This window comes from Pantherophis guttatus, chromosome 4 (genome assembly GCF_059756535.1).
Source record: "Pantherophis guttatus breed Tessera chromosome 4, ASM5975653v1, whole genome shotgun sequence".
NCBI lineage: Eukaryota > Metazoa > Chordata > Lepidosauria > Squamata > Colubridae > Pantherophis > Pantherophis guttatus.
The window spans coordinates 42,700,253-42,728,238 of record NC_142066.1 but is presented as its reverse complement, the minus strand read 5'-3'; the positions used below and the strand labels follow the sequence as shown (position 1 = coordinate 42,728,238).

Below are 27,986 nucleotides of genomic sequence, written 5' to 3'. Positions count from 1 at the left end.
AGGGGCGGGGGCGAAGGCGTTTGCTTATGAAGCTGTGAAGCTCGGGATGGGTCAGTTTTTTGCTAAACTCCTGAATATTTTTGGAAGTCGCGGTAAGATGCCTTTGAGCGCGGCGCGGCCGCATTTCCTCCCTTTTTATGACACAATTCCCGGAATGCTAAGTGTGTATGTCAATCAGATCGTGTTTACCTTTTAGGTTGTTGTCCACCAACTTTCCCCTAGTTTTTTCCTCCTGTCTTTCTTTCTCTTTAAATCCCAGTTTTACTTTGTTTCTAATTTTGCACGGACCATGCCTTCGCGCATTGCATCCTTCTCTCGCCTTCCTTTTGTTTCTCATTTGCTTCACATTTTTAAAATTCATTTATTGCCTTTCTTTTCATATGCAATTCCTTTTTTCATTCTGTTTTTCTTCCTTTTACTTTGCCCCGGCAGCATTTTCATTTGATTTCCAATCTTCTTTTATTAACTTTTCCTCCCCCCATTTTTCTTTCTCTCCCTTCCTCTCTTTTTACATCTTTTTCTTTTTTGTTCACTCTTGTGTTTCTAAACTTAACAATTTTCTACTTGTCCCTGTCCCCTTTCTACTTTTATTGTTCTATTTGGAATTATGCTTTCTTTGCTTTTTGTGATTTCACTCCCTATTTTTCTCTATTATTTTTCTGTTTCTATTTTCTTTTTCGTTCTCTCTCTTAGTTTCCTTTTTCTTTCAAGAATCTTAGTACCATGTTCTAGGATTAAATTTGGGTTGTGGAGCCATGACCTTTTCAACATATCAACTAGTAGCTGGTGAGGAAAGCTTTTGTACAGCTAACCAGAATTTGCAGTTGTGCCAGCACTCAGCCTGTAGCATGTAGCATTTGAGTGCATATGTGCTTTAGAATGACAGGGAAGAGAGACATGCGTGTTGAGCAGGACTGAAAAAATGAGAGAAGTAAAACTGACTGTTCATGAAAGTCTTTTGGAGACTTTCAGTTGTGAATTCTAATGCTTCTTTTACTACAGAGTCTGTAATATGATATTTGTGTTTTAATTTTTAATGATCTTGCATTTTTTCTTCTTTTTTCACTTATGAATCATTGAGATGTATTTTGTGTTGGGGGGACTGCACTAAGGGAGGCTCATCCAACATTGTACACATGTTGTGCATTGACAATAAAAGTTTGAATTTGAATAGGGCATCAAAGATGATGTAAAACGTCAGTCTAGAAAGTGTCTTCTGTGTGCACTTGCTTGGTGAATTAAGTGAACTGTCATTATTAGTTATTTCAGGGAGTGCTAATAAAGACAAAAGGCCATGCCTGGATATCTGATGTTGAAGGGCTTCTTGTGGCAAGTGGTATGTGCTTGGGTGTGAGAACAAATGAACAAGGGGGGATGTGTGTGTATAGGAGTGGGAGAGTGGTGGAAGAGTTAGGTTGTAAAGCAGCAATGGATGAGAACAAAACGTTAAAAGCAGAGGAAATTAAAGCGGACAATAGCAGAAATTAAACTGCTATATTTAAAGGAATCGGCTAAGAGATAAATCTTTGAATCCTTATGGGTGACATATTTTTTGTTTCCAGTTTCTTCTATATACTGGTATATGAGACAATAACAATTTAGTCAGAAGAAAGTTTTCTAAAATTTGCCTCTTCCATTGTTCTCTGGGAGTCTGGGAGTTTTTGAGTGGGTGGGAGTATTGGGGGTGTTTTCATGGAAACTTCTGCCTTTCTTTGGCATGGTTTGTTTGCTTAGGCAAATGTTTGGCTAGAAGAATAGTTTCCATCTTTTGTACTTCCACTCTTATATGTTGGCATGGCCTTTCCCCTCCCTTTTCTAAGCAAAATGCTTTACATTCCTTAAAGCCTGGAACTATAATGTCCTATGGATATGCACTATGCAGCCTCCTAGTTTATTGCCAGTTTTGGATTAACTTTTGCTCCTCAGCCTGCATGTTCAGAAGATGCTTACATATATAAACATGATTGAGAACCAATGCTGAAGCTATATACATGTCTGCATGTTCAAAAAGGAACCCCTAATATATATTTCAGCAATGTTATATATCCTGATTTCACACTCCTAAATATTACTGAAATATATATTAGGGGTTCCTTTTTGGTCTTGGAGTTTTGCCTCTAGAAAGGGAGAAAGTCATATGAATACAATATGTACATATGTACAATATCTTGTACATTTGACATGTACAACATTGGTTCTCAATCATGTTTTCATGATAAGAAGTAAATACAGTGAAAGTTGTCAGTATATGAGGGCCCTGCTGGACTCCCCTTTGCTCTTTGCCCTATGCTTTGCCCTATGCTTTCAACATACCAAAATACACAGGATGGCCTGCAAACATCCAGGCAATCACTAGGTGCCAGGCTAGATCTAGAGTTTTCTGCATTTTGATGGTGCAATATGAACCACATTGTTTAAATTTGTGCACGCTAGGCATGACATCAGTGGTGGGTTGCCCCTAGTTCGGACTGGTTCTAAAGAACCGGTAGTAAAACAGGTGGGAGGCTCAGCCCACTGACCCTGATGTCATGAGAAGTGATCTGCGCATGTGCAGAAGCAAGGCGTATGAGCAAAGCAAGTGCATGCGCGCGATCCCATTGTGAACCGGTAGTAAAGGTAAGTAGAACCCACCCCTGCATGGCATCCCATGCCTGTGTTCCCAATAAAAACTGTAGCTATAGACTGGGGAGGGAGAGAAAGGAGAAGAAATGAGGAGGGGGAGAGAGAGAGGAAGGAGAAGGAAGGAAGGAAGGAAGGAAGGAAGGAAGGAAGGAAGGAAGGAAGTCCAGAGTGTGATGGGTCCTTATTTACTGTCCAGCAGTGATGCTTGGTGGGCAAGGAAATGAAGTTCAGGGAATCAGGGGAGAGAGAGAGGAAGGGAGGAAGGAAGGAAGGAAGGAAGGAAGGAAGGAAGGAAGTCCAGAGTGTGATGTGTCCTTATTTACTGTCCAGCAGTGATGCTTGGTGGGCAAGGAAATGAAGTTCAGGGAATCAGGGGAGAGAGAGAGGAAGGAAGGAAGGAAGGAAGGAAGGAAGGAAGGAAGGAAGGAAGTCAAGAGTGTGATGGGTCCTTATTTACCGTCCAGCAGTGATGCTTGGTGGACAAGGAAATGAAGTTCAGGGAATCCACCAATAGGTTTCATTGTTTTGTCACATATTACAACAGTCAGGACAATGGACCAGGCATATTACTTAAGTGGAGGGATTGGAAAATATTATGTTAGCATGTTGGGCAATGTTGTGCTTCAGGTTTAATGACCATGGTATATGCCAGGGGTTCCCAACCCCCTCCCCCTGATCCATGGACTGATCTGTGGCATGCCACCAACCGGTCCATGCAAACAAGCAAAGCCCCATCCATGGGATGCAGTCAATACACACAACGACGCCTCTCTAGTCCACGGAAAGACCTCTCTCCACAGAACCAGTCCTTGATGCCAAAAGGTTGGGGGCTGCTGGTCTAGGCTACAGATGTCCTGGCATTTTGCCTGCAACTGTGCATCTTCAAAGGCAACATAATGAGCAAGGATTGACTGAGCACCTGTCTATATAGGTAGCTGACCTGCTTGGGTCTTTAGCTGAATTGATTTCTGATTGATGAGGGATCGCTAAACCCTGAAGCTCAGTACTGCCCAACAGATACTGGCCATGGAAGCCTACATATTGTGCCAGTGTGTATTTCTGTCACACACAGCCTGGTGAAGAAAACTTTCATATGGACAACTGGTTATGACCTAAGATAGAAAGATTTTCAGAAAGCCAAAGTGGAAGCAATCTGAGAGGAGAGGATGAAAGTGCCATATGTAGGGATGATACAGTAGTCCTCAACTTATGTCCACAATTGAGCCCAAAATTTTGCAAGTTGCAGAATGAGAAATTTGCTCAGGGAATTTTGCCCCATTTTACAACTTTTCTTGCCACATTTGTTAAGTGAATCATTGCAGTTGTGAAATTAGTAATACGGTTGTTAAGTGAATCTGGTTTCCCCATTGACTTTCCTTGTCAAAAGGTTGCACAAGGGGATCACCTGACCATAGGATACTGCAGTCATCGTAAATGTGAGTCAGTTGTCAAGCATCCAAATGTAAATCATGTAACCACTGGGATGCTGCCATGGTCATAAGTGTGAAAAATTGTCATAAGTCGCCTTTTTCTGTGCTGTGGTAACTTTGAACGGTCACTAAATGAATTGTTGTAAGTCGAGGACTGCCTGTAGTCCACTTGAATGCCCCTTCTGCCTGCTGCATGCAGAATGAAAAATCAGGTTTCAACTACAAGTAGGCTATTCCAAATACTGTCCCTTGTGGATTCTGATGTGACTGAGCTTGCATATTTAACACTGCAATATGTAGGCATTCCTTCATTACTTCCAAGGTTTTCTCATTACGTATCAGTCTAGAACAGTGATGGCTAACCTTTTCCGGACCGCGTGCCCAAAGTGTGTGTGTGTGCACAAATGCACGTGCATGTGCCCAAACCCCCAAAATGCAATGCGCCCACTGCCCCCATGCATGCACCCTGCCCCTGAGCATGAACAGGGGCCCCTGCACATGCCCCACCCCCATGCATGTGTGGCAGAGACCCGAAGACCAGCTGGCCAGTGGGAGGCACATGCGCATGCGTGGCAGAGCTGAACTGGGGCGACGGCTCGCGTGCCATCAGAGAAGGTGCAGCGTGCTACCTCTGGCACGCGTGCCATAGGTTCGCCATCATGGGTCTAGAATATAGCACCAAACTTCTGCGTTTCCCTATGCATTCATATATTATAAAAATGCCGAAAGTTTGGCAGATTTCCATAAAGAAATGATCATCCTTAAAAATTATTGCTGTTGTTTTGACATGTTAATATGTGCTAAGTTGTGACTTAGTCCAATGTACACAAACAGGAACAAGCAAAATCAACTTTGAGCTTGTCTTCCAATCCTCCTATTGGGCCTAGAAGAGAGCCTTGGAAGCCTTCATTTCTACATTTACAATGGATCAAAACTGTAATAACATTAATTATGGTTTGTTTAAATTAGCGATCTTCCAATTTCAGTTTGAATGTTATCACTAGTTTAAAAATATGGCTACTTATATCAAAAGTTGATCCAGATAATGAACTAGGTTTCCACAAGTGAGGCTCTCTCTCCCAGTGTGTAAGCTTTAATTCCCAGAACTCCGGACTATTATGGCTACTGACAACCATGGGATGAGAATCTGGCACCAATGGAAAGAGATAGAAATATTTACTTTTGGACAGGACTCACAATGAAGATTCATTGAGTCTCAATGTTGTCTATCTTATGTCATAAAATATAATATGTATGCAGTCAGAAGTTGTGTTTGGAAATTGGTTGTGGGCAGTAATGAGTTCCATTTACTTTTGCATGCTCACGCATAGCGCTTCTGCGCATGTGCAGAGTGTCCGTGATGACGCCCGAACTGGGACAAACCAGTAGAAACCCACCACTGGTTGTGGGTGCTCCCTCACTAGAGGTTTTCACAAACATACTGGACAACCATTTGACCTGGATGGTATGAAACTACTGTCTTGAGCTTGGTTGGATGAGAAGATCTTCGAGGTTCCTTCCAAGCCTTATGATTCCATGTTCTATGAAATCATTTTAAGGCAGTGTTCCTTAAATGTTTTGCAAGCAGGATCCCTTCCCACTTTTAAAAATATGGAGGATCCCAAAAGAGCTTTTGTTTGTACTGGTTATATTTATCAATATATACTGGATTAAAAATTTAAATTGATGCATTCATAGAATATTTATTGAACGCTGTAAAAAATTGTTTAAACTCTTGCCGCGGCGCTTCAAAGAGCCGCTCTACAGCTGATCAGTGGTAAAAGGCAGTGTGGTGGTAGACCAGTGCGCTCCAAAAACAAATGGGTAGACTGGTGCACTCCAAAAACAAATAGGTAGACCGGAACACTCCAAGAACAAATGGGTAGACCGGTGCACTCCAGAAACAAATAGATAGACCGGCACGTTCCAAAAACAAATAGGTAGACTAGTACAGCTCTGCAAGCAGTTAAAAGCCTGATAGACCAGTACCTCTGCTAAATCCAAAATAATTGTTTGTCACATGACCATCAAACCACACCCACACAATACACCATGCCCACAGAACCAGTAGTAAAAATTTTTAGAAACAACCCACCCCCCGATTTGCATCAACGTTTTCATCAGCTTCAGGTTGCATATTTCTGTCATAAATTACACACTATAAATTACAAGACTTCATTCATATAGAATAAGCCAAAAATGATGTGTATACACACAGACACACACTTTGAGTCCATGTATGGAATTTGAAACAATGCTTGCTAGCGGTACTCTTGAGAGTATTTTAGGATTTGTCTGTATTTAGAAAGAACAAATTATGCCATTGTGTTGTTTCTTTACGTTTAAGTAGCGCTTCCTTCCTACTCTGCAAAGCAAGTAAATCTCATGTAATGTCGTTGTCAGTCTTGTTCTTGGAAGAAACAGATTACTTTTTAAAATAGGGCTGCTTGCCAATAGAAAAGGTAATCTCATTATCTTGTTTTACCATATATGGAATTCTTAGACTACCAACCCCTACCAAGGAGGGGTTGTGATGTACAGCTTGCAATTTGAAACAGTTTTTCTGAATCTTTACATGAATTTAAACAACTGTGTTTCAGAAAGGAAAAACGTCATTCATGTTTCCTGGTTTATAATCTGTGTTTAAATCAAGTCCACTTCTCACCTTTTTGGTTTTTTATTTCTTCTATATACAAGTCAACCTCCATTTACTCCAGTTGTTTAATGACTGTTTCAAGTTGCAAGAGCAACTTGAATAGTTGAAGTTGAAGAATAGAAGAAGTCCAGAAGTTATCCACATGGTGCTCAGTAAACAACTTGCATCTAAACACCATCAAGACAAAGGAGATGGTGCTAGACATCTGGAAGCAGAGAGGAACCTGCCCCACTCTACATCAAGGGGGGCTGTGTGGAGAAGGTCTCCTCTTTCAAATTCCTGGAGTCCACCTTAGCCAAGATCTCACTTGGAAAAAAAACATGTTCCAGGTGGTCAGGAAGGCTCAACAGAGACTCCATTTCCTTAGAGTCTTGTGGAAAAATCAGGTGGAACAATAACTGATGACTTCCCTTTACCGGTCTACGATAAAAAACGTCCTCACATATTGTGTTACAGTATGGTATGCTGGCTTGACAGCCACGGACAGAAAGGCATTACAGAGGGTGATGAGCACAGCACAAAAAATCATGGGCTGCCCCCTGACTTCACTGGACGAAATCACCAGGACCCGCTGCCTTAGCAGAGTAGGAAAATCCTCAGGGATGATTCACACCCCAGTCAGCACTTCTTTACTTTCCTACCAATGGGCAGGAGATATAGAAGCATAGCCAGCCGAACAAATAGGCTGAAAAATAGCTTTTATCCATGCGCCATCAGACTTCATCAGACCACAATTAGGTTTAATATGATAGACTTGCAGGGCCAGCCCAACATGCAACATGTTCATACCAGTATAATATAATATAATGTTATATACATATATGTACATGGGGATGTGTGCTAGTTATTACTTATATGAGGACCCAGATTGTTGGGGGCAATATACTGACTCTGTAAACCGCTTAGAGAGGTTGTAAAGCACTCTGAAGCGGTACATACCATGTTTCCCGGAAAATAAGACAGGGTCTTATTTTCTTTTAAACCCCGAAATAAGGGCTTGGTCTTATTTTCGGGGGGTCCGGCAGAGAGAGGCTCTCTCCATGCACCATCAAGCCCTACCCCGCCTGCGGGAAGAGAATGTGAGTGGCCCGAAGGTGCCAAGCCATGCGAGCGCCTGTTCCCTCTCCCGCTTGCATGCCTCCCAGGCCTCACCATGTCGATGTGGGCGAAGCCAGTGAGCACCCGGCTGGAAGCCGCTGGAAACAGAGAAGACGCCGGTCGGGCCAGCCACCTGCTGCCAAGTCTTCCGGGAGCCAGGGCAGAGAGGTGGCGAAGTGTGAAGTGAGCTGCAGCCCCGCATGGGGAAACTGTGCTGCTGCCGCCGCCATCTGAGCACTGAGGATGGCTTCCTCTGCGATTTCCAAACCCTATCTGGAAGCCGCTGGAAGTGGAGAAGAAGCCAGTCGGTCCAGCCACCTGCTGTTGAGTCTTCCGGGAGTCGGGATAGCCGCATGGAGTTGGAACCATAGAGCGGGAAGTGCGGTCCCAGAGTGGCTGCTGCCAAAAGACTCTGTGTCAAATTTTGCTTTGATCTAGCTTTGGGGTGCATTCTGTTTGAGCTCCCTGATGTTTATGCTAAAAGGGCATGCATCAATATGAGAACAGATAGCACAGTGAGCATAGCCATTTCAATTTGCACAACAGCAATGGAGGAACAGAATGGGACAACTCATAGTGGCCAACCTGGCATGGTCAGCTTGTCACCACAATGTTGTCTCTGTTAACTCAAAACCACCACTGGCCAAACCGGGGCGAACTGGTAGAAACCCACTACTGGTCTTCACCCCTTATAATGGTGTTTCTCAACCTTGACAACTTGTGTGGCATTCCCCAGCCAACTAGGAGTTATAATCCACACATCCTAAAGTTGCTAAGGTTGAGAAACACTGCCCTATAAGATTAAACAGCTCTTTCTTCATGCCACATCCTCTCCCTTATCTATTCACAAACTCATAAAACCCCAGCTTTTTAATCCCGGTGTCAGCAGAAAATTCTGGTTTTTAATTCAGTGAAATATTGTGGTAGGATTTGATTTCTCTTCAATTCTTCTTTATTCTTTATCTTCACAGATTTCATCAAGATTAACCAACCTCTTATGTATACCCAGTAAAAACACATTTTCCAGGTCATTTTTAATTTTTTAAAGTCCAGCCAGTTTCTTTTGTAAAGCATTCTTTTCCAAATCAGTCTCTTGGCCTATCATCTCTGATATTTTCTCCGCCTTGTCAAATAAAATTTATTCTACCTCTGTCTTCTTTCATTAATGTCTTTTAGACTTAGTTTACCCAGAGAAGTAAACATGATTATTGATATTGATATTATAGTTACTAATTTATGACTCCATTCTTCAAAAATATCCTTTAATATTTCCAATATTATAACATTTTGCGTCATTTTATAAGTCTCAAAATTTATCTGGATGCTTAATCCATTTATAACTTTCTTAGATCAAAATCTTGTTTTACTGTTTATTTTAATTTTTTTAACTTTTTAAATTTATAATTAATTTTTTGTTCAGAGTCGAAGATAAACTCACCTGAGAAAGATGTTCAAACTTACTTTAGAAGTCTCTGATACCTTTAGGGTGGTTAATAGGCAATTTCCAAATGTGATTAGGTAAAGAGGTTTGCCACATATGTAAGCAAGATGGCTTATCCCATCATCTCCCTATGCTCAAATCTGTGGAAGGCCCACTGCCCTGCAGTTTCCTCACTAGGAGCACATGATTCCTCATCATCTCCTTATCCAAAGAAATTTCAGTGAACTAATCTACTCACTAGTTCCTTGGTCTTCGCCGTAGTGGTGTCCACACTACCGTACGTTGGAGTCAGCAATTCTTTCGGTATTCTGAAGCAAAGTTCAGTAAGCATACTAGGAAAAATTAGAATGAGTCCAGTGATAGCTTCAGATGAAAATTTCAAGGCTGTCAATAGAATTAGAGAATATTGTCAGCTCTGATGTGATGCCAGATCTAATATGGAATGGGATACTGTATATTGAAATGGAAAGTACCAGTAGCATTCCCTCTCCTCTCCCCTTCTCTCTATGCGAATCTGATCGGTGAGCGGGAGATGGAGGCAACTGGAGCCTCGGGATCGCCTTTGACCAGCCTTTGGCCAGAGTGCCTTTGATTCCCAGGTGGGCGCTCTGGCAGTACATGGAGCCTACATGAAAATTTCGGCCTCTGGCAGAAAAAGGGTTCTGGAGAGGCTTCGGGGGCGGAAACGGCCAGGAGGGAGGATGGCTGGCCCTTCTTCGTTTTGCCTGGAAGAGCGGGGGATTTAATCATTCCCCTGCCCTTGGCAGGCAGGGGAGGAGAACTGCGCAGCAGGGGTCCAGTGGGGTGTGCGTGGCTCCTGGCTTTGCCGCTTTCTTCCTTCGGGCGGGAAGCCCCAAATCAGCCTCGAACCCCCACCGCACCCCCTCCCTCCCTCCCCTTCCCTGCTATGCGTCTCCCCGTCGAGCCCCCAGAGAACATCTGTGTAGGGAGGACAGAGGGGGCCTCTGAGTTTCTGCTGTGGTGCAGAGAGCTGCGAAGGCCTGGCCTGAAAAGGTAAGGGCAATGGCAGGGGATGCAGAAGAGGCCGGGCCAGAGACAGAGATAAACAGAGAGAGAGGAAGAGAGAGACATAGAGAAATACAGAGAGACTGTGGGGGGGGGAGAGACATACAGAGATACAGAGAGAGAAGGTGGGAGAGAGGGAGACATAGAGATACAGAGAGGGGGAGAGAGAGACACATAGAGAGATACAGAGAAAGGGGGAGAGAGAGAGACATAGAGAGATACAAAGAGACTGTGGGGGGGGAGAGACATACAGAGATACAGAGAGAGAAGGTGGGAGAGAGGGAGACATAGAGATACAGAGTGGGGGAGAGAGAGACACATAGAGAGATACAAAGAGAGAGGGGGAGACAGAGAGGGAGGATTTTGTGGTTCCCATTGTTTTTAGCAACCGGTTCTCTGCCCTAATCACCAGCTGGGTAGGCGTGGCTCAGGGGCTGTCATGTGACTGATGAAAGTGAGTGACGTTGAGTTGGCCACGCCCACCAAATGTTCGTGGAGAGTTTGGAACTTCAGCCTCCCTCTTTTAGCCCAGCGGAAGCACCAGACTGGGCCGCAGCAACGCATGGCCTAAAATCCGGACTGTCTTAACTTTTACTACTTCCTAAATTTACCTATGGTAATAAAGAAGTTCTATGTAAAGCATGGAGTACTTTTCACTTAAGTACTGAATATGAAAAATTAAAATTCAAAATTCCCTAAAGCAATGCAGCAGATTAGTATCCAGGATATTTAAGCAAGAACCTAGGTAGGAACATGCTGGAGGAACAGGAATATGTTGGAAGAACAGAAGAAACCAACAAATTTCTTCTGTTTCTTCAAACAGGGAAAAAGAAGAATATGAGTAACATTATCTTTTTCTCCTTTCCTCTCCTAATACCACTTATAGATGATAAGGGGGTTAACTTTCCTTCCCTGACAATTGTCTCCTCTCCGAAATCGTAGACACCAACTTAAAGGACAATAGCATACAATACAACATTATTTTTGGTCTACTACACATTGAGAAAGAATAGCAAAAATATCAGAAAGCAATTACTTCTCCAAACTTCAGTGTGAGCGTCTTCTCCATCCACATGAAATAATAAGTTTGAAACAGGATCTAAAAATGTAGATTTTGCAACTTGCCATTTTCTGCTACCTTTGAATCAGCAATAAGAACAAAACCGCTGACAAGAATTGGGAGGAAGTAATTATCTGCCTTGTAATATAAGATTTCACAAACTCTTAAAACTTGCATAGTACAATATGAGTATAACATTTCCAATCAATATTTGTACAAAAATTTAAGCATCTTGTATAAATTTAAAGTTATGTAGTGCAACATCAGAAACAATTGAAACAGGACTTGACCAGTGTCATTTCTCAATATTGGGATATTCTCATCATTATTTCTGTTTATTGAAAAGTTCAAATTAGGATTAATAAAGCTCACTTCAAAATCCTACCCTGTAATGAAGCCACACCTGAGAAAGTCATGTTATTTCAGCATCATCTATCTAACAGTATTTGTTGGGTGAAACAGAGAAGGATGTACACCACGAGTGTCAAACTCGCTATGTCACATAGCACGTCACATATCATGATGTTTTTTCCCTTCGTGGAGCTGGGGTGGGTGTCGCCTGTGTGTGACGCATATGGCCCGTGGGCCATCAGTTTGATACCCCTGATGTACACCATTCCCGAGTTCCTTAGAGAAATGCATCTCTTCTACTGTGAAGCCATCAAACTCAGGGGTAGTCATACCTCAGTTCTTGCAACAGAGGCCAGCTAGGATAAACTTGAAACATAGTCCAAAAATTAAAGGGGCCAAGAGGAAAAACTAGACAATCAAGAAACAGCAAATGATACAAATCTTGCTCCAACACTGGTCTGTGAACAAAAAGATTTAGTATTCTCATTTCTTTTTTTTTCTTTTTGATACCTTCAAATCAGTCATGACTCCTGGCACCTGCCTGGACTAGTCCCTGCAGTTTTCTTGGCAAGATTTTTGGAAGTGGTTTGCCATTTCTTTCTAGAGTGGAGAGAGAGTGACTGGCTCAAGGTCACTTAGCTGGCTTTATAATCTGTTGTGACCTAGGCTTCCTGAGTCATTAAAACACACAGTAGTCCCAAAAACCTCTTTTATTGCAACAGCTGTGAATTACGTTCATTCACAACTGAGTCCCATTTAGTTGCAAAAGTCCTTCGGGAAAAGTCCATCGGGATAATCACCAACCTTATCTCCCTTGACTCGCTGCCAAAGACCTACTTGGCAAAGCCACACAGAGTCCAGAATCAAACAGAGATGCTGACTGGGAACAGAATTAACAATGTTGCTTTCCGGGCAAAGGTCCCACGTGCCTTTGCTCCTCTTTTAAGCCTTATGTGAGAGGCCAATCATCTCCAGGCCTTACTCCCGAGTCGTCCCTTTAGTTTTAACCATTCTTGCCTTCTGGCAGCTCTGCACATGTGCGCACTAGGAACAGACTCCTCCTGTTCCTCTGCCTCTCTGATGTCCGACTTAAACCAGGCCAAATAATTATTCCTACGTTACTCAGGAATCCCTAATAAATCCACCGGCCAACCAAAGGATTTGAAAAGGGGTAGAGAGACAGAAGGTACGTGAGTTGCATGCATATTTGTTTAGGTATGGATGGAAATAACAGATTCGAGCTATTTTTCTTATGTGTTCAGTTGGTAATCTTGAGCAAACCTTCCCTCAGTCTATTCCTCAATTGCAATATTGCAATAATAATTCAGTGTATGGGTGAATTAAATAGAATAGAATAGAATTCTTTATTGGCCAAGTGTGATTGGACACACAAGGAATTTGTCTTGGTGCATACACTTGATACATAAAAGAAAAGATAAATTAGTCAAGAATTATAAGGTACAACACTTAATGATAGTCATAGGGAACAAATAAGCAATCAAATCTTATCAGGAAACAGTTAATATAAATTGTAAGGATCAGTGGTGGGTTTCAACTGGTGTAACCACTGGTTCATATTATACATGTGCTTCGTGCACACAAGCCAAACTTGTTCTCTGCACAAGCGCAGTGTGTTACGGAACAGCTGAGATGCGGCAGTCCGCTCTGCCGGGCCTTTCAGCTGGGCTAAAAATGACCAAATATAAGGTATGTATAACACAGGGGCGGGCGGGAGGGCCAACCCAACCGTCAGAGAGAACCGATTCGCTCTCAGCTCACCATCGTTGCTACTGGCTCACTTGAACTGGGCCGAACCGGTAGAAACGCACCACTGGTAAGGATACCAGCAACAAAGTTACAGTCATACAGTCATAAGTGGGAGGAGATGGGTGATAGGAACGATGAGAAGATTAATAGTAATGCAGACTTAATAACTAGTTTGACAGTGTTGAGGGAATTATTTATTTAGCAGAGTGATGGCTTTCAGGCAAAAACTGTTCTTGTGTTTAGTTGTTCTGGTGTGCAGTGCTCTATAGCGTCGTTTTGAGGGTAGGAGTTGAAAAAGTTTATGTCCAGGATGCGAGGGGTATCTTTATGACTCTCTTTTTGAGTCGTGCAGTATACAGGTCCTCAATGGAAGGCAGGTTGGTAGCAATTATTTTTTCTGCAGTTCTAATTATCCTCTGAAGTCTGTGTCTGTCTTGTTGGGTTGCAGAACCAAACCAGACAGTTATAGAGGTGTAGATGACAGACTCAATAATTCCTCTGTAGAACTGGATCAGCAGCTCCTTGGGCAGTTTGAGCATTCTTTGTTGTGCTTTTTTGATGACGTTTTTGATGTTAAGTGTCCATTTTAGGTCTTGAGATATGGTAGAACCTAGAAATTTGAACGTCTCTATTGTTGATACTGTGTTAGTATTGTATGAGGTAGAAGTTTGGGAGGGTTTCTCCTAAAGTCCACCACCATTTCTACAGTTTTGGGTGTGTTCAGTTCCAGATTGTTCTGGTCGCACAAGAAAGAAGTAGCAATTATATTTTACCACATTAATTTTGACATATTGTAACTTTATCTTCTTCTAGAGCATAAGGTGATAATTATTGGATTGGACAATGCTGGAAAAACCACCATCCTTTACCAGTTGTGAGTGTCTCTTTGTCTTTCTCCTTTTTCAGTATCTTATGTCTAGTTTAAATAAATCTCTTGGTCTGTTCCCTTTGAAACAGAGTTTAATCCAGGAGTAGGCATGCTCATATCCTGTGATTTGCATACATTTTCAATCTTTTTTTTCTTTGCAGTTTCCAAATTTTCCAGACTCATGCCATTAAAAAGTTGTAGCAAACCTCTAAATTATTACAGTGCAACAAACATAACAGCGAATTGATTAAAAATGAACCCTGAAGCTCCAAAGTTAAGAAACATCCACCTTTGCGTCTCTAGTGATATCGTTGTGTCACTACTGCATATCCCTTTCCTGAAGTTCTCAGTAATTGGAGAACTCGTGTTTAAAAAAAGAGTGACTTTTTGCCTTGCTTTAATTTATAGTCTGATTTATAAACTAGAATAGTGCTTTTTAAATGCTGGTTTGGGGGATTCTGAGAATTGAAGTCCACACATTTTAAAGCTGCCAAGTTTCAAATACACTGTATTAGAACATACTTCGCATGTTACAACTAAATTGTGGCTCTTTTGTAATACAGTAGTCTAGGATATATTCAAATTCCAAAAGTATTTGATGGGTGATATTGAGTGTCTGTTTTATACACATTTTGCCTTTAGGATACATCCATTAATCATGTATGAAACACATATGAGCACATTTCTAAATTTTGAGGGTAAAAATCCAGAAAAAAGATAAGACCTACCTTTTGCCGTTTAAAATAATAGTAACATCCCAAATATTTGGCTAGGACTTGATAGATGGATAAAAATGCCAAATTTAGTTTAAACATCTGGCTGTCGGAGAAGGAATGGCAGAGTCAGGGAGAGAGGTAAAAAGAGGTTAGAGTTCTTACGTAGCCATGAATGGGATAGCTCCAGCTCCCCTTGATTACTATTGAACCTGACTGCTAGTTGAGAAGATTCTGGGGCGTACGCAGTAACAGAGTTGGAAGGTACCTTGGAGGTCATCTAGTCCAACCTCCTGCTCACGCAGGAGACTTGTACTAGGGATTTGAACTGCCAAACTGCCGACCTTTCTGATCGACAAGCTCAGTGTCTTAGCCATTGAGCTTCTGGCAATAAATCAATTACATTAAACCTTTACACATGGACCTGTTTTTTCCACATCTGACATGGCTTGGCTGTGTAACAAAGAAGAATCATAATATTATTTAGTATAATATATGATATATTTCAGTATTCAATAATTAAACAACCATGTCTGCCTATCCCAGGCCCTTGGGAAAGACAAATGCCAAATCCAGGCTAAAAATCTGACTGGCTGTTAGTATAGGTTCTCAACCTTCCTAATGGCTCAACCCTTTAATACAGTTCCTCATGTTGTAGTGACCCCCAACCATAAAATTATTTTCATTGCTACTTCATAACTGTAAGTTTGCTACTGTTATGAATCACAATGTAAATATCTGATAGGCAGGATGCATTTTCATTGTTACAAATTGAACATAATTAAAGCACAGTGATTAATCACAAAAACAATATGTAATTATATATTGTGAAATATTTACTTCTAATTACAAATAAATGAAATCCCCAGAGTTTCATAGAGGATGATCACTGTTCAGAGGCCTAACCCTTCCCAAATTCCTGCCCAGGAGATGCTACAAAATCCAAGTTGTCGGCAGAGAGCCGAGACATCAAAGAAAAAGAGGGGAAAAAAGCACACCGATGCCTTGCCGAACTTGGTAGCCTGCAATGCAGCAGCTACATTGGCTGGATCAGAAGGGCTCCTCCGAGAGCTTCTAGTCCACCCTGACCCCGCCCAGCTGGTACCACTCACCGAGATTGAGAGTAAGATTAATGGTATTGGGGTACTGGACACCGGCCAGCATGCTCTGGCTCTGCCACCAGGTGGTGTCGGCCTGATTGTTGTAGTCAGTGAGGAAGGCAGCGCCATGCTGCAGGTGAGGCTGGGAGGCATCACACAGGTGGCAAGACTTGGTGATGCCAGTGATGCTGGTCTGCACGCAGTATTCGTCGGCCGGGCTACCGCATGTGTTCGTGGCCACCACAGTGGCGTTAAAAGCAGCATTGACGAACTCGGGCATGCAGTGCTGGGGCTGCCCGCTCTGCTCATCCGTGCACTCATCTATGGCACCGCCGCACTGCCCGATCAGCAGCATCAAAAGCAGCCCAAGGTTCAAATGGACGCCCATCCCCGCGGCTTCCCTTCCCTCTCCGAAGCCCAGAAGCACCACTTCCTACAAAAGCGGCTCGCCTGCCTGCCTGCCTGCCTGCCTGCCTGCCCCTTGCTCTCCACTGTCTCCCAAGGAAAAGAGGGTCCCGGCTCGCTGCAGCACCACTCTTACATCCACCGAGTGTGCATAGAAAGTTGTAGCACACACACACATACACGCAGCCTCTCTCTGCTCTCTTTGCTAATGGGCGGGGCACCGGGTTGCATGCTGGGATACTCAGCCCTCCAATAGATAATGTTTATTTCAATTGTTGTTCAAGGGACGTGAGAGATTTATAGCATCCCTGTTCTGTTTCTTACCATTCCCAAAACAAGAATCAAGATCATTAAACTAGTCCCTGTGTGTACTTTTTCTAACAAGTTTTTTAATTTTTCCAATTTCTATGGAACATAAATAATTTGAAGGCTTAACTGTCTCAAACATCTTGGCCTTTTTCTTTTTCTTTTTTAAGATAAAAGTGTGTGGGAGGATGGGACACTAACAAAGCACCTTATGGTTTTGGTCTTCCATCAGCCTAATGAATGAGGTTGTGCATACGTCACCTACAATTGGAAGCAATGTGGAAGAAATCATCCAACACAAGACACATTTCCTCATGTGGGACATTGGTGGTCAGGAAAATCTGCGGTCTACTTGGAACACCTACTATTCCAACACAGAGGTGAGTTGGGTAAACATTAGTAAATAAATTAAGGAAGTAAAATAGATACGGAATAGTGGGGAGAATAACGATCCAGAGTTGTGTTTCTTGAGCTCTCACATTATAATTATTCCATAAACTATGTTTACCACAAAATTTAGCAAAGGCTTTTGCTCTTTGGTTGTTGGTTAGTGGGACACAATACACTAAATATTCAGTCTGTAATGCTATCCATTACAGCCTTATATATTATTATAGGTGGCTCAGTGACTCAGACACTGAGCTTGTCCATCGAAAGGTCTGCAGTTCAGCGGTTCAAATCCCTAGTGCCGCGTAAAGGGATGAGCTCCCATTACTTGTCCCAGCTTCTGCCAACCTAGCAGTTCAAAAGCACATAAAAAACGCAAGTAGAAAAATAGGGACCACCTTTGGTGGGAAGGTAACAGCATTCCGTGCACCTTTGGCATTTAGTCATGCCGGCCACACAACCATGGAGGCATCTTTGGACAGCGCTGGCTCTTCGGCTTTGAAATGGACATGAGCACCACCCCCTAGAGTCAGGAACAACTAGCACATATGTGCAAGGGGAACCTTTCCCTTTTCCTTAATGCTATCCAGATATGTGCTTTGCTTAGTCATAAAAGGGGGCAAAAGTCTGTACCAGAAAAGATAAATGTGCCATTATATATGTACAGTTCACTTATAACTGCTTAAAAGTTTTTGTTCCAGATACAGGTAAGTCCTTGACTTACAATCATTTGTTTAAGTAACTGTTTGAAGTTACAACAGCATTGAAAAAGAGACTTATGACCAGTCCTTGCATTTACAACTGTCGCAATATCCCAAGGTCACATGATCAACATTTAGGCATTTGGCAACCAGAATTGATAGTTGCCGCATCTTAGAGTCATGTGATCACAGTTTGCAACCTTCCCAAATGGCTTCTGATGAGCAAAGTCAATGGAGGGGGGAGCTTAATTTGCTTAACAACTGTAAATTCATTTAACAACTGCAGTGATTTGCTTAGCAATTGTGGCAAAAAAGATTGAAAACCAGACACAACTCACTTAACTGCCTTGCTTAGAAATGGAAATTCTCGTCTCAATTATGGTCGCAAGTTGAGAGTTATCTGGATACTGTTTCAGAAATGCCCATTTTACATCCACTGTTTCTTTTCCTGTTTACACTTAGCTTCATAAGCAGCACAAAAGGTTGTAAAATTTGGGCAATAATTCTTGGGAATACAAATTTGTATAAGCATAAACCACTTATACTAAGTTTAAACAAACGAAATTACAGTTTAGCAAAAAGGCAGAGTATTTTTAAAAAGAACTTAAACCCCATTATCATAAATACATATAATTAATATACTACTCTCGATTGATGCTTCATACAGGTTAAATCTGAACTCATACTATGATGTGATTAATTCTGGATTAAGTTTATGTGGGTATAATGCTTACCCAAAAGGTCTAAGACCTGCCAATATTAACCAATACTGAAATGTCAAAAGGCTTGTGGCTATGTTAGTCCCCCTTATAAGTCGATAACAGAAGCAAAGTCAAAGGTCTCAAAAGACATCAGCTTAGAGCAAGGTTTTTCAGCCTTGCTAACTTTAAAATGTGTGGACTTCCCCAGCTTGTTGGCTGGAGAATTCTGGGAGTTGAAGTCCATACATCCAAACATTGCCACGGTTGAGAAACACTGATTTAGAGGCACCACTTTGGTGAAAGCTAGCATGAAATTATGATATTCAGAAATACTGTTCAAGTCCTCTATTTCATTCCTCTACCTGCAATAAAATACCTTATGCCACCAAACTCCAAATTTTGGGCTTATACAACTTAGAACTACGCCGACTTCAGTCTGACCTAAGTGTAGTACCTAAAATTATCTCCCATAATGTCCTTCCTGTCAATGACTACTTCAGCTTCAACCACAACAATGCATGAGCAAATAATAGATACAAACTCAAGGTAAATCGCTCCAATCTCAATTGCAGAAAATATGACTTCAGTAACAGAGTGGTCAATGCCTGGAATGCACTACCTGACTGTAGTTTCTTCCCCAAACCCCCAAAACTTTAACCTTAAACTGTCTACTGTTGACCTCACCCCATTCCTAAGAGGTCTGTAATGGGCATGCATAAGTGCATCACTGTGCCTACCGTCCCTGTCCTAATATTCCTTTTTACTTACTCTTTTCATGTATTCAAATTATGTTTCAACTTTACCTGTTATCTTATATATGCTTGACAAATAAACTTATGATTATGATTATGAAGTCGCTTCCAGCCAATGTTTCTGTGTTTAGTGGACATGCTTTTTAACAATATTTTTTTAGTTTCCAAAGACCATTTGGATGGCACAAGTTGTCCTGATATAAAAGGAGGTTTTGTATATCTGTTCTCCTGTTTATTTACAACTGGGAAAACCAGACAACTAAAATCTAAAATTTGCCACTGAATTTCAGAGCAACGATGTGGGAAGGATGTTCTGGATACCTCTTTGATCTTATGTTTGGTTTTCTCTGATAGCTGTTTTCTGTCACTCTACTTCCTCTTGTTGATGTTGTGCTATCGCATGCAAAGTTATTGCTTAGGTATGCATTTTGTGGGGCATGGGAATTACCCGTGAATCTTGATTGTATCATAGTTTCTGTTTTGTAGAACAAAGGCAAGCTGAGACTCATTCTTCATATGCCAAAACTGAATTCTTGACATTTTTAGACATGAAATGTGATTTTCTTCTCTTTCCTTCTCCTATATGCTTTCCAGACAGTACACTATTTGCCACGTAGAAATCTATTCCTACATTTCGAATCTCTTTTTAAAAATCCCCTTGGGGAAGATGTCTAGAGAGCTCCATGTCTCTTTCAGTTGGATCTCCTTCCCTCTGCAGACATGCCCTGAAATTATTTTATTCTTTGGCTTCCATGAATTATGTTCTGATGTTAGGAATGTATTTTGATTATTTAACTCTGTTGTTCCTGGAACGAAGGCAAGCTTAGTAGCTGTGCAAAATAATGAACCTGTTTTAGCAAACACTCATCAAAACCTCTGAACAATATATTTATGCTGTAATACTAACTTAAATCTTAGATGTAGGAAAACGAGACATGCACTGAGGGAGCTCTACTTGCATTTGGTCTCCTGTCTAGTCTTCTACTTCCTTCCATCAGACAGAGAGTTTTCTACAGCCATCAAGAATGCTTACTTTTCATTCTTTTGAAGTTTTCCTGTGTGATAGGATCTTTCTCCACGCCTTCTGATATTTCCTTTTTCTCTAAACAATGCTGTTTGGGGCACACAAGGACTGGCCCTTGAAAACTAGGCTTACAGTAATGGTTTGCTTAATAGTAGCTTATTGAGTAAAATAAAATTGCTTCGCTTGTGATGTGCTACATCACAAACATGGTTTATAAATCACTATTTCTGCAATGTGTTGTGCTTGTAGTGGGTTGTATGAACTCAGCCACTGCTTCAATTCTGTTCACTTAGTCTTGATCAAGTTTATAAATGTGTTTTTTCCCCCTTTGATCAGTTTGTCATCCTTGTGATCGATAGCACAGATCGTGAGAGGCTGACAGTGACAAAAGAGGAACTGTATAAGATGTTAGCTCACGAGGTGAGTTTGCCTGTTACCACATGCAGAGCTATATGTTGTCTGTGATTTTAGATATTGCTCTACAGCTGTTTTGTATATTGTATATTCCTGGACATCTTTTACATTTGCTGTTACAATGTTGCTTGTACCAATTACAAGCTGGTCCAGCCATGGCACTACAGCTGGCTGAATTTCATTTTTAAGTGCTTGGATGGAAAAATCTCCTTTTAAACACTAGAGCCGCACCCTCCCACTGCTTCAGCAACCAGCCCTCAGTTAGGCCCGATCAGCTGATCATCTGCAGACTTGAGTAGATGATTGTTGATTGGTCCACAGGCCCATTGAACATCTGATCTTTGGCCGAATGTCATCCGGCTGGGATCAGTTGCTTGCCAGCCTCGTCGTTCTCACCGCACGTCCAAACAGCTGATCATCACCTGAATCTCGCCTGGTTGGGATCAGCTGTTTGTCAGCGTCATTGTCTTCGCCTCTGCAGCCTCTGGTCGGGATGGTCTCTTACCACCCACCACCATTGCAGGGGTCCCTCCCCCAGGAATGGCAAACCCTGGGTTTGGGGTTTGACACTTGTACCAATTACAAGTTGGTCCAGTCATGGCACTAGAGCTGGCTGAATTTCATTTTTAAGTGATTGGATGGAAAAATCTCCCTCCAAGGAAAAAGTCGGCAGAGAGCAGGCTATGGCAGAACATTTTATTTTTTATTTCTTTTTAGAGATTATTTACATGAGAAGCCATCAAAGTGGTATCTGGTGCTTTACAATCCATCTGCTAACCAACTCATGTTTAAAACATGTAAAATTGAGACTACTACAGATCAATCAATAGCAACAACTGAATCCTAACAGATCTTTCACCATTACAGATAGTCCTTGATGTCTATGGAGATTCTCAGCCATCCAGGTCATGATTGTCCCAAAGGTGCTTTTTCAAGAGGCAACTGGACTTTCTGGTTTTTCTTTGAAGATGTTTCACTTCTCATCGAAGAAGCTTCTTCAGCTTTGAAGAACTTAAGAACTTCAGAGCTGAAGAAGCTTCTTGGATGAGAAGTGAAACTTCTTCAAAGAAAAACCAGAAAGTTCAGTTGCCTCTTGAAAAAGCACCTTTGGGACAAGACAGTCCTAACATTGTTTGATCTCGCATATTACATCATCATAAACCATAGTTTAAAAATTACAATGGTGGTATACTAAATAAAAACTATTTTTTTTTAATTTGATTTATATGCCGCTCTTCTCCGGAGACTCAGGGGGGCTTACAATGTGTTAAGCAATAGCCTTCATACTTTTGTATATTTATACAAAGTCAGCTTATTGCCCCCACAATCTGGGTCCTCATTTCACCTACCTTAGAAAGGATGGAAGGCTGAGTCAACCTTGAGCCTGGTGAGATTCGAACTTACAGTAATTACAGACAGCTGGTGTTAATCACAATGCTTTTAGTCTGCTGAGCACCTTTGTTGCTGATAATTGCAGCTATCCCAAAGGTGCTTTTTCAGGAGGCAACTGGACTTCTTATTTCTTGCCTCCTGAAAAAGCACCTTTGGGACAACCATGACCTGGATGACTGAGAATCTCTACAGACTTTTAAATTACAGTTACATTATTCATAATTCACAGCAGTATATTTCAATGATGGTTTGTAGAATAATTATGACTGAATGTAGTCATGCTGGTAAGCCATAATTAATGGTTTATTAAACCACAGTTGCTGGATTCCATATCATGCTTTTCTTTGTTATTTCTTTATTAAATTTATATGGCCACCCATCTCACTTGCACGTGATACTGGGTGGCAAATATGGTTAAAACAAAACTAACATTACAACCTACCATTATGAAATCAATTAAAACTAGTTATAAAGTACAAAAGGACAAGACAGAATGCAGTCTAAATTAGTGCAGTGCAATTACTTACAGGATCCACACTTCCTTGGGATCCTCAGGCCCAATGACACATCCTGGTTTTGTCGTTGGTCCACAAATTGCTTCCACAAATAAACAAACCATTTTGGATCCACACCTCATGCTAAGCCACAGACACATTTTTGTGACTGTTTTCTGTTCTGATCTTTATGCGATAGTTTTATGTATTATTTCTCTCATTTTGAATGAATCATGAATCAGAAACTGGAGGCAAACACATATTCTAACCTCTGCACCATGGTGGTGCAGTGGTTAGAATGCAGTATTGCAGGCTACTCCTGCTGACTGACTGCTGCCAACAGCAGTCTCACTGATTCTCACTGGCTCAATGTTGACTCAGCCTTCCATCCTTCTGAGGTGGGTAAAATGAGGACCCAGATTGTTGGGGGCAATATGATGACTCTGAAAACCGCTTAGAGATGGCTGTAAAGCACTGTGAAGCGGTATATAAGTCTAAGTGCTATTGCTATTCTCTTTTCCTTTCCCCAGGACCTGCGTAATGCAGCTGTGTTGATATTTGCCAACAAGCAAGATATAAAAAATTCCATGTCTACCTCTGAAATTTCTAAGTTCCTCACCCTGAGCTCCATCAAAGACCACCCATGGCATATTCAAGGTTGCTGTGCACTCACAGGAGAGGGGTCAGTAAGCCAGAATTATATATCCTGTACGCTAGGAACAGCTGAAGTCTTCTCTCTCTAGAATGAGAGTCTTAAACTCAAATTGGGGAGGGGGGCACAAGACATTAAGGATGTTGATCAGTGCCTTGCATTCAAATATGCAACAAATATTAAATATAAATAGCTATCAATTATGTCAATGTCATCAATAATATTAAAATGATTTATTATTTGTAATTCATAATTTACAGATTAAATGCAAATGATGCTATTGATGACACATAAAAGCAAAAATATGCTATCTGCCGTAACAGCAAAATATTGTATCCCTGTGGCTGCAATTGTTATCCCCCATATCATATCACACATTCCTGAAGTCAACTAACATTGACAAATGGTGATTTCAGCAGCAACGGTCTCTGCACACCTGCAGGGCAATTACATGCCAGCACAGCACCTGTGACGGTTCAAAACCTTCAAAATCCCACCAGGGCAACTCTGCAGCTCCTTATTCTTTGCTGCTGCCTTGCCTGTGTGGGCTTTGTTGTGGGACAGCAGTGCAGTGCCATTGGTTTTTGAGGCATCTACAAACCATCTATTTGACAACCCTGCCGTCACACAGCAACGAGCACAACTCGTTGCTGTGTGAAATGAGCAAAGAGCAGATGGAAGTGCCAGTCTTAAAAGGCATCAAATATTATGTTCTTTCTTTGAGATAGCAGCATAACTTGGGCAGAAAGCAAAACAGTTCTGGCTTAGGCCAATAAATTCAATATTGCACAATGCAGCTTTCTGTCTCCTTGTCAAGCCTGGATTAGAACCCTGGAACACTTTTAAACAGATTGAGGCTATTTTCTATTATTGAAATACGTCATGAGTGGAAATGTTTGTGGTTAATAACTCATCTAATGTGAATTGATTGATTTTTAATAACAGTTCTTAGAAACATTGAAGGTGGCCAATGCTGTCTTCAGTGTATGAATGTGGGAAGGTGGGGGAAAGAGGAAAGTATTTACTTAAGCTATATCTGTTTAATATATCCATGTATAATTTCTCTAAAGAAAAAAGTGTATTTTCTTATACAAAGTATTATAAAGATTGCCCAATCAACTAGAATTAATTGAAAAAAATCATTTTCACTGTGGGCAGCCTTAATTGTGCCCTATTTAAAATGCTGGTTTCCGGTTGTTTCTGCCTAATATGGTTCTATCCTTTGGACTCAACCCAAATTTAAAATTAAGGAAAGCAGAAACACATCCTTTTGAAAGTGAAGAACATATCTGGAACCCTTAGCTCATATCTTGGGTATAATTGTTGCTTAGGGGTAGATGGGGCTGGTCAGAAAACACCCATTTACCAGCAGGCAAAACAGTAAAGTTGCTACATTAGCTTTTCAGATGCTGTCCATTACTTCAGATTACCTTTACTTCAGTTTTAAAATATCCTGAGCATTTAGTTCAGGAGTCTCCAAATTTGGAACTTTAAGACACGTGGACTTCAACTCCCAGAATTTCCCAGCTAGTATAGAGTTGCCAAGTTTGGAGACCCCAATCTAGTTGAAACCATCTACATTTTTTTCTTAGCTGATATCTTTCTTGGAATGCATGTGGAGATTCAAGCAAAACCTAGAACATTTTTTGAAATGAGGAGGCTAGAACCTGGAGCAGTATGTTAGGTGCCCTCCAATACAATTCTTCAAAGAAGTCAATTGATGCTATCTGTCTAGTAAGCATTGGAGGGAGGTCTTGGACTTTTCTCCGATAAAGAGAAAAAAATGATTTCTCCCTTGAAAGAATCCAAGTTAATATCAGTTTGCTTCTAGGAATTGTGAATTGTGGGTTTTCTAGTATTAATCATTTCTTTTTCTCCACTCAGCCTTCCTGCTGGTTTAGAATGGATGATATCTCAAGTTGCTGCCAAGTAATCTCAGCCAAAACTACTTTGGGACTGGGGAAAAACAAACCAACCCTTATATTTATTTCCACTTTGCAAAACTCTCAGGATTTGTTGGACCTTGGATGGCTTTTTTCCCGAAGGCATCAGTATTTTATTAAAATACTTTCTTAGTACATGTCATATTATAGGAGGAGTTGCATTCAGCCTGCGGAGAGATTCTTCCTGGACTTCGGATCTAATCGTATCACATTGGAAAATCTGCTTTGATTTTATATCTTTCCAGTCAGAATGGGACACTGCGGTGAGAAGTGTTAAGTCCTATGAACCAAAAAAGATTATGGAACACTGTTGAGCGAAAAAGACAGCATTGCTTTTCCTTTCCCCGGTGCTAAAATGTTTTGCATTATCATTGTGAAAACAACAGCAAAGAGGATGGAATGTTATTTCGGGAAATTATTTCATGGATTTCACTCTGCCTTGTGAGATGCCTGGATTGCTTCCCAAATGAATAAGTAGCCAAGGAAATTTTGAAACAGATGTCTTCATTTCTTCATCTTTTCCTAGGATTGCTGTCATTTCATTTGTGCTATAGGTAATTCTTGACTTATGACCAGTCATTTCATTTCCTTTGAAGTCACATCATTTTATTTTGGGCGCTTCCAGTGTTCTATTGGTCACATGACTGCAATGTGTGACTTTTTTTGCTGGTTTCTGGCAAAAAGTGCCCATGTGGGTGAATAGATTTGCTTAACAACTATGTGATTCACTTAACAATTGCAGTGTTTTACAATCGCAGAATTGACTCTGAACATATGCATTACTTTATGACCACAGTCACTTATGACTGAAATTCCAGAGTCCATTTGTGGTCATATGTCGAGGAATACCTATATATCCAATAAATAATTTGAATGCTGTGTTGTTGTTTTAAAATTTTCCAAGTCTCTCTTTTTTGTATTTTTCTGACTTTGTGTGTATGTGTTTGTGCGCACCCTCGCACGGACATGCATGTGTTCATGTGCATGTATCAGTGGTGGGTTTCAAAATTTTTTACTACCAGTTCTGTGGATGTGGCTTGGTGGTGTGGCATGGATTGGTGGGCATGGCAGGTGAAGGATACTGTAAAATCTCCATTCCCTCTCCACTCCAGGGGAAGGTTACTACAAAATCCCCATTTCCTCCCGATCAACTGGGACTTGGGAGAATGGATGGGACCAGTCAGAATTTTTACTACCAGTTCTCCGAATTACTCAAAATTTCCGCTACCGGTTCTCCAGAACTGGTCAGAACCTGCTGAAACCCACCTCTGGCATGTATGTATGTGCATGTGGCTGCCTGTGCGAGAGATGCATATCAGGAAAGAGTTATTTCAGCTGCTGTTTTGGAGGAATCCTTTCAAACAGGTCAAGGCAAGTTCTTTCTCTCAACCTATCTTTTCTTCTTTTAAGAGGATCAATGTTAGGTTCTGACATTATAACAGCTTAATCTCAAATATAACCTAAATAAAATTGTACATGTTACTTCTGGGCTTAGAAATACTTGCTATTCATCTGTAGGACAGACTGACCTGGGCACAAGGGAGAGCTGAGGCTATCAGTTCTACAAAAGAACTACTCCTTGTACAGTTTATTATGTATAAATGTAGTTCATGCCATATTTAGTCTGATCTTTTGTGCAGCAGAATTAGTATAAGACAGTTGCCTCTATAGCTTCAGACTACAGAGGGGAGACCTTCCAAAAGTAATTTCATCCAATATTTTTTTTTTTAAAAAAAGCATCCTACAAACAAAGAGAAAAGTAACTGTTAAAGTGGTAATACAGTTCTTTTCTCTTTGCATGCTTCTAATATAAAGCAATGTTTCTCAAGCATGGCAAATTTTAAGATTAATGGACTTCAACTTCCTGATTTCCCCAGCCAGCCATATTTGAGGAACCTGGATGTAAGTGAATATTCAGAAATGTGATTTCCTGATATAAATTTTGCTGAGCAGGGGTTTTTTCCCCATCTCACTATGCAGTCAACTCATCCAGTGGTGGGTTTCAAAATTTTTTACTACTGGTTCTGTGGGTGTGGCTTGGTGGGTGTGGCTTGATGGGCGTGGTAGGCGAAGGATACTGTAAAATCTCCATTCCCTCCCCAATCCAGGGGAAGGATACTGTAAAATCTCCATTCCCTTCCCAATCCAGGGAAGGATACTGCAAAATCCCCATTTCTTCCCGATCAGCTGGGACTTGGGAGGCAGAGAATAGGTGGGGGCAGAGCCAGTCAGAATTTTTACTACCAGTTCTCCGAACTATTCAAAATGCTGAAACCCACCTCTGAACTCATCCCATTACATGTATAGACCAAGGCACATGAAGAATGGTGGCAAAAATGTAATATAGTCTTCTTGAACATAATGCAAACTATCTGTTTTGGAATGGTCATTCCCAGGCTTGGAACTGTGGAAAATCAGTATTAAACATATCTGGGAAACTTTAATTTCTTCGGCAAAATTATCAGAAATCTCATCTGAAGGTGGTATGCTAATTCATGAAGTTACGGAAATATGTACTTTATCATTAGAAGGTTTGGTGCTGTGTAAATAAATGTTATTTGTCTTTTCTATGTCCAAATGTATTCTTATAATGGTGGGATTTTAAAAAATATTTCTAGGTATGGTCTGTTTGAAGTTAAAAAAAAAAAAAAGTATTTCCTCATTAAATGTCATTTATTTTGCA

At 41.1% G+C, this 27,986-nt stretch overlaps 1 protein-coding gene across 2 annotated transcripts; it reads left to right on the top strand.

Annotated features, from left to right (window-relative positions):
* ARL5C (ARF like GTPase 5C) lies at positions 1-27,986 on the top strand. Of its 2 annotated transcripts, none has more exons than XM_034415396.3 (6): positions 1-92; positions 14,265-14,325; positions 17,076-17,223; positions 20,745-20,828; positions 23,239-23,390; positions 25,245-27,986. In XM_034415396.3, exons 1-6 carry the CDS (start codon positions 47-49, stop codon positions 25,291-25,293), a joined length of 540 nt encoding a protein of 179 aa, XP_034271287.1. In that variant the 5' UTR covers positions 1-46; the 3' UTR covers positions 25,294-27,986. The 2 variants fall into 2 exon arrangements, with proteins under 2 accessions (XP_034271287.1, XP_034271289.1); XM_034415398.3 differs by having other exon boundaries at positions 23-92; positions 17,014-17,223.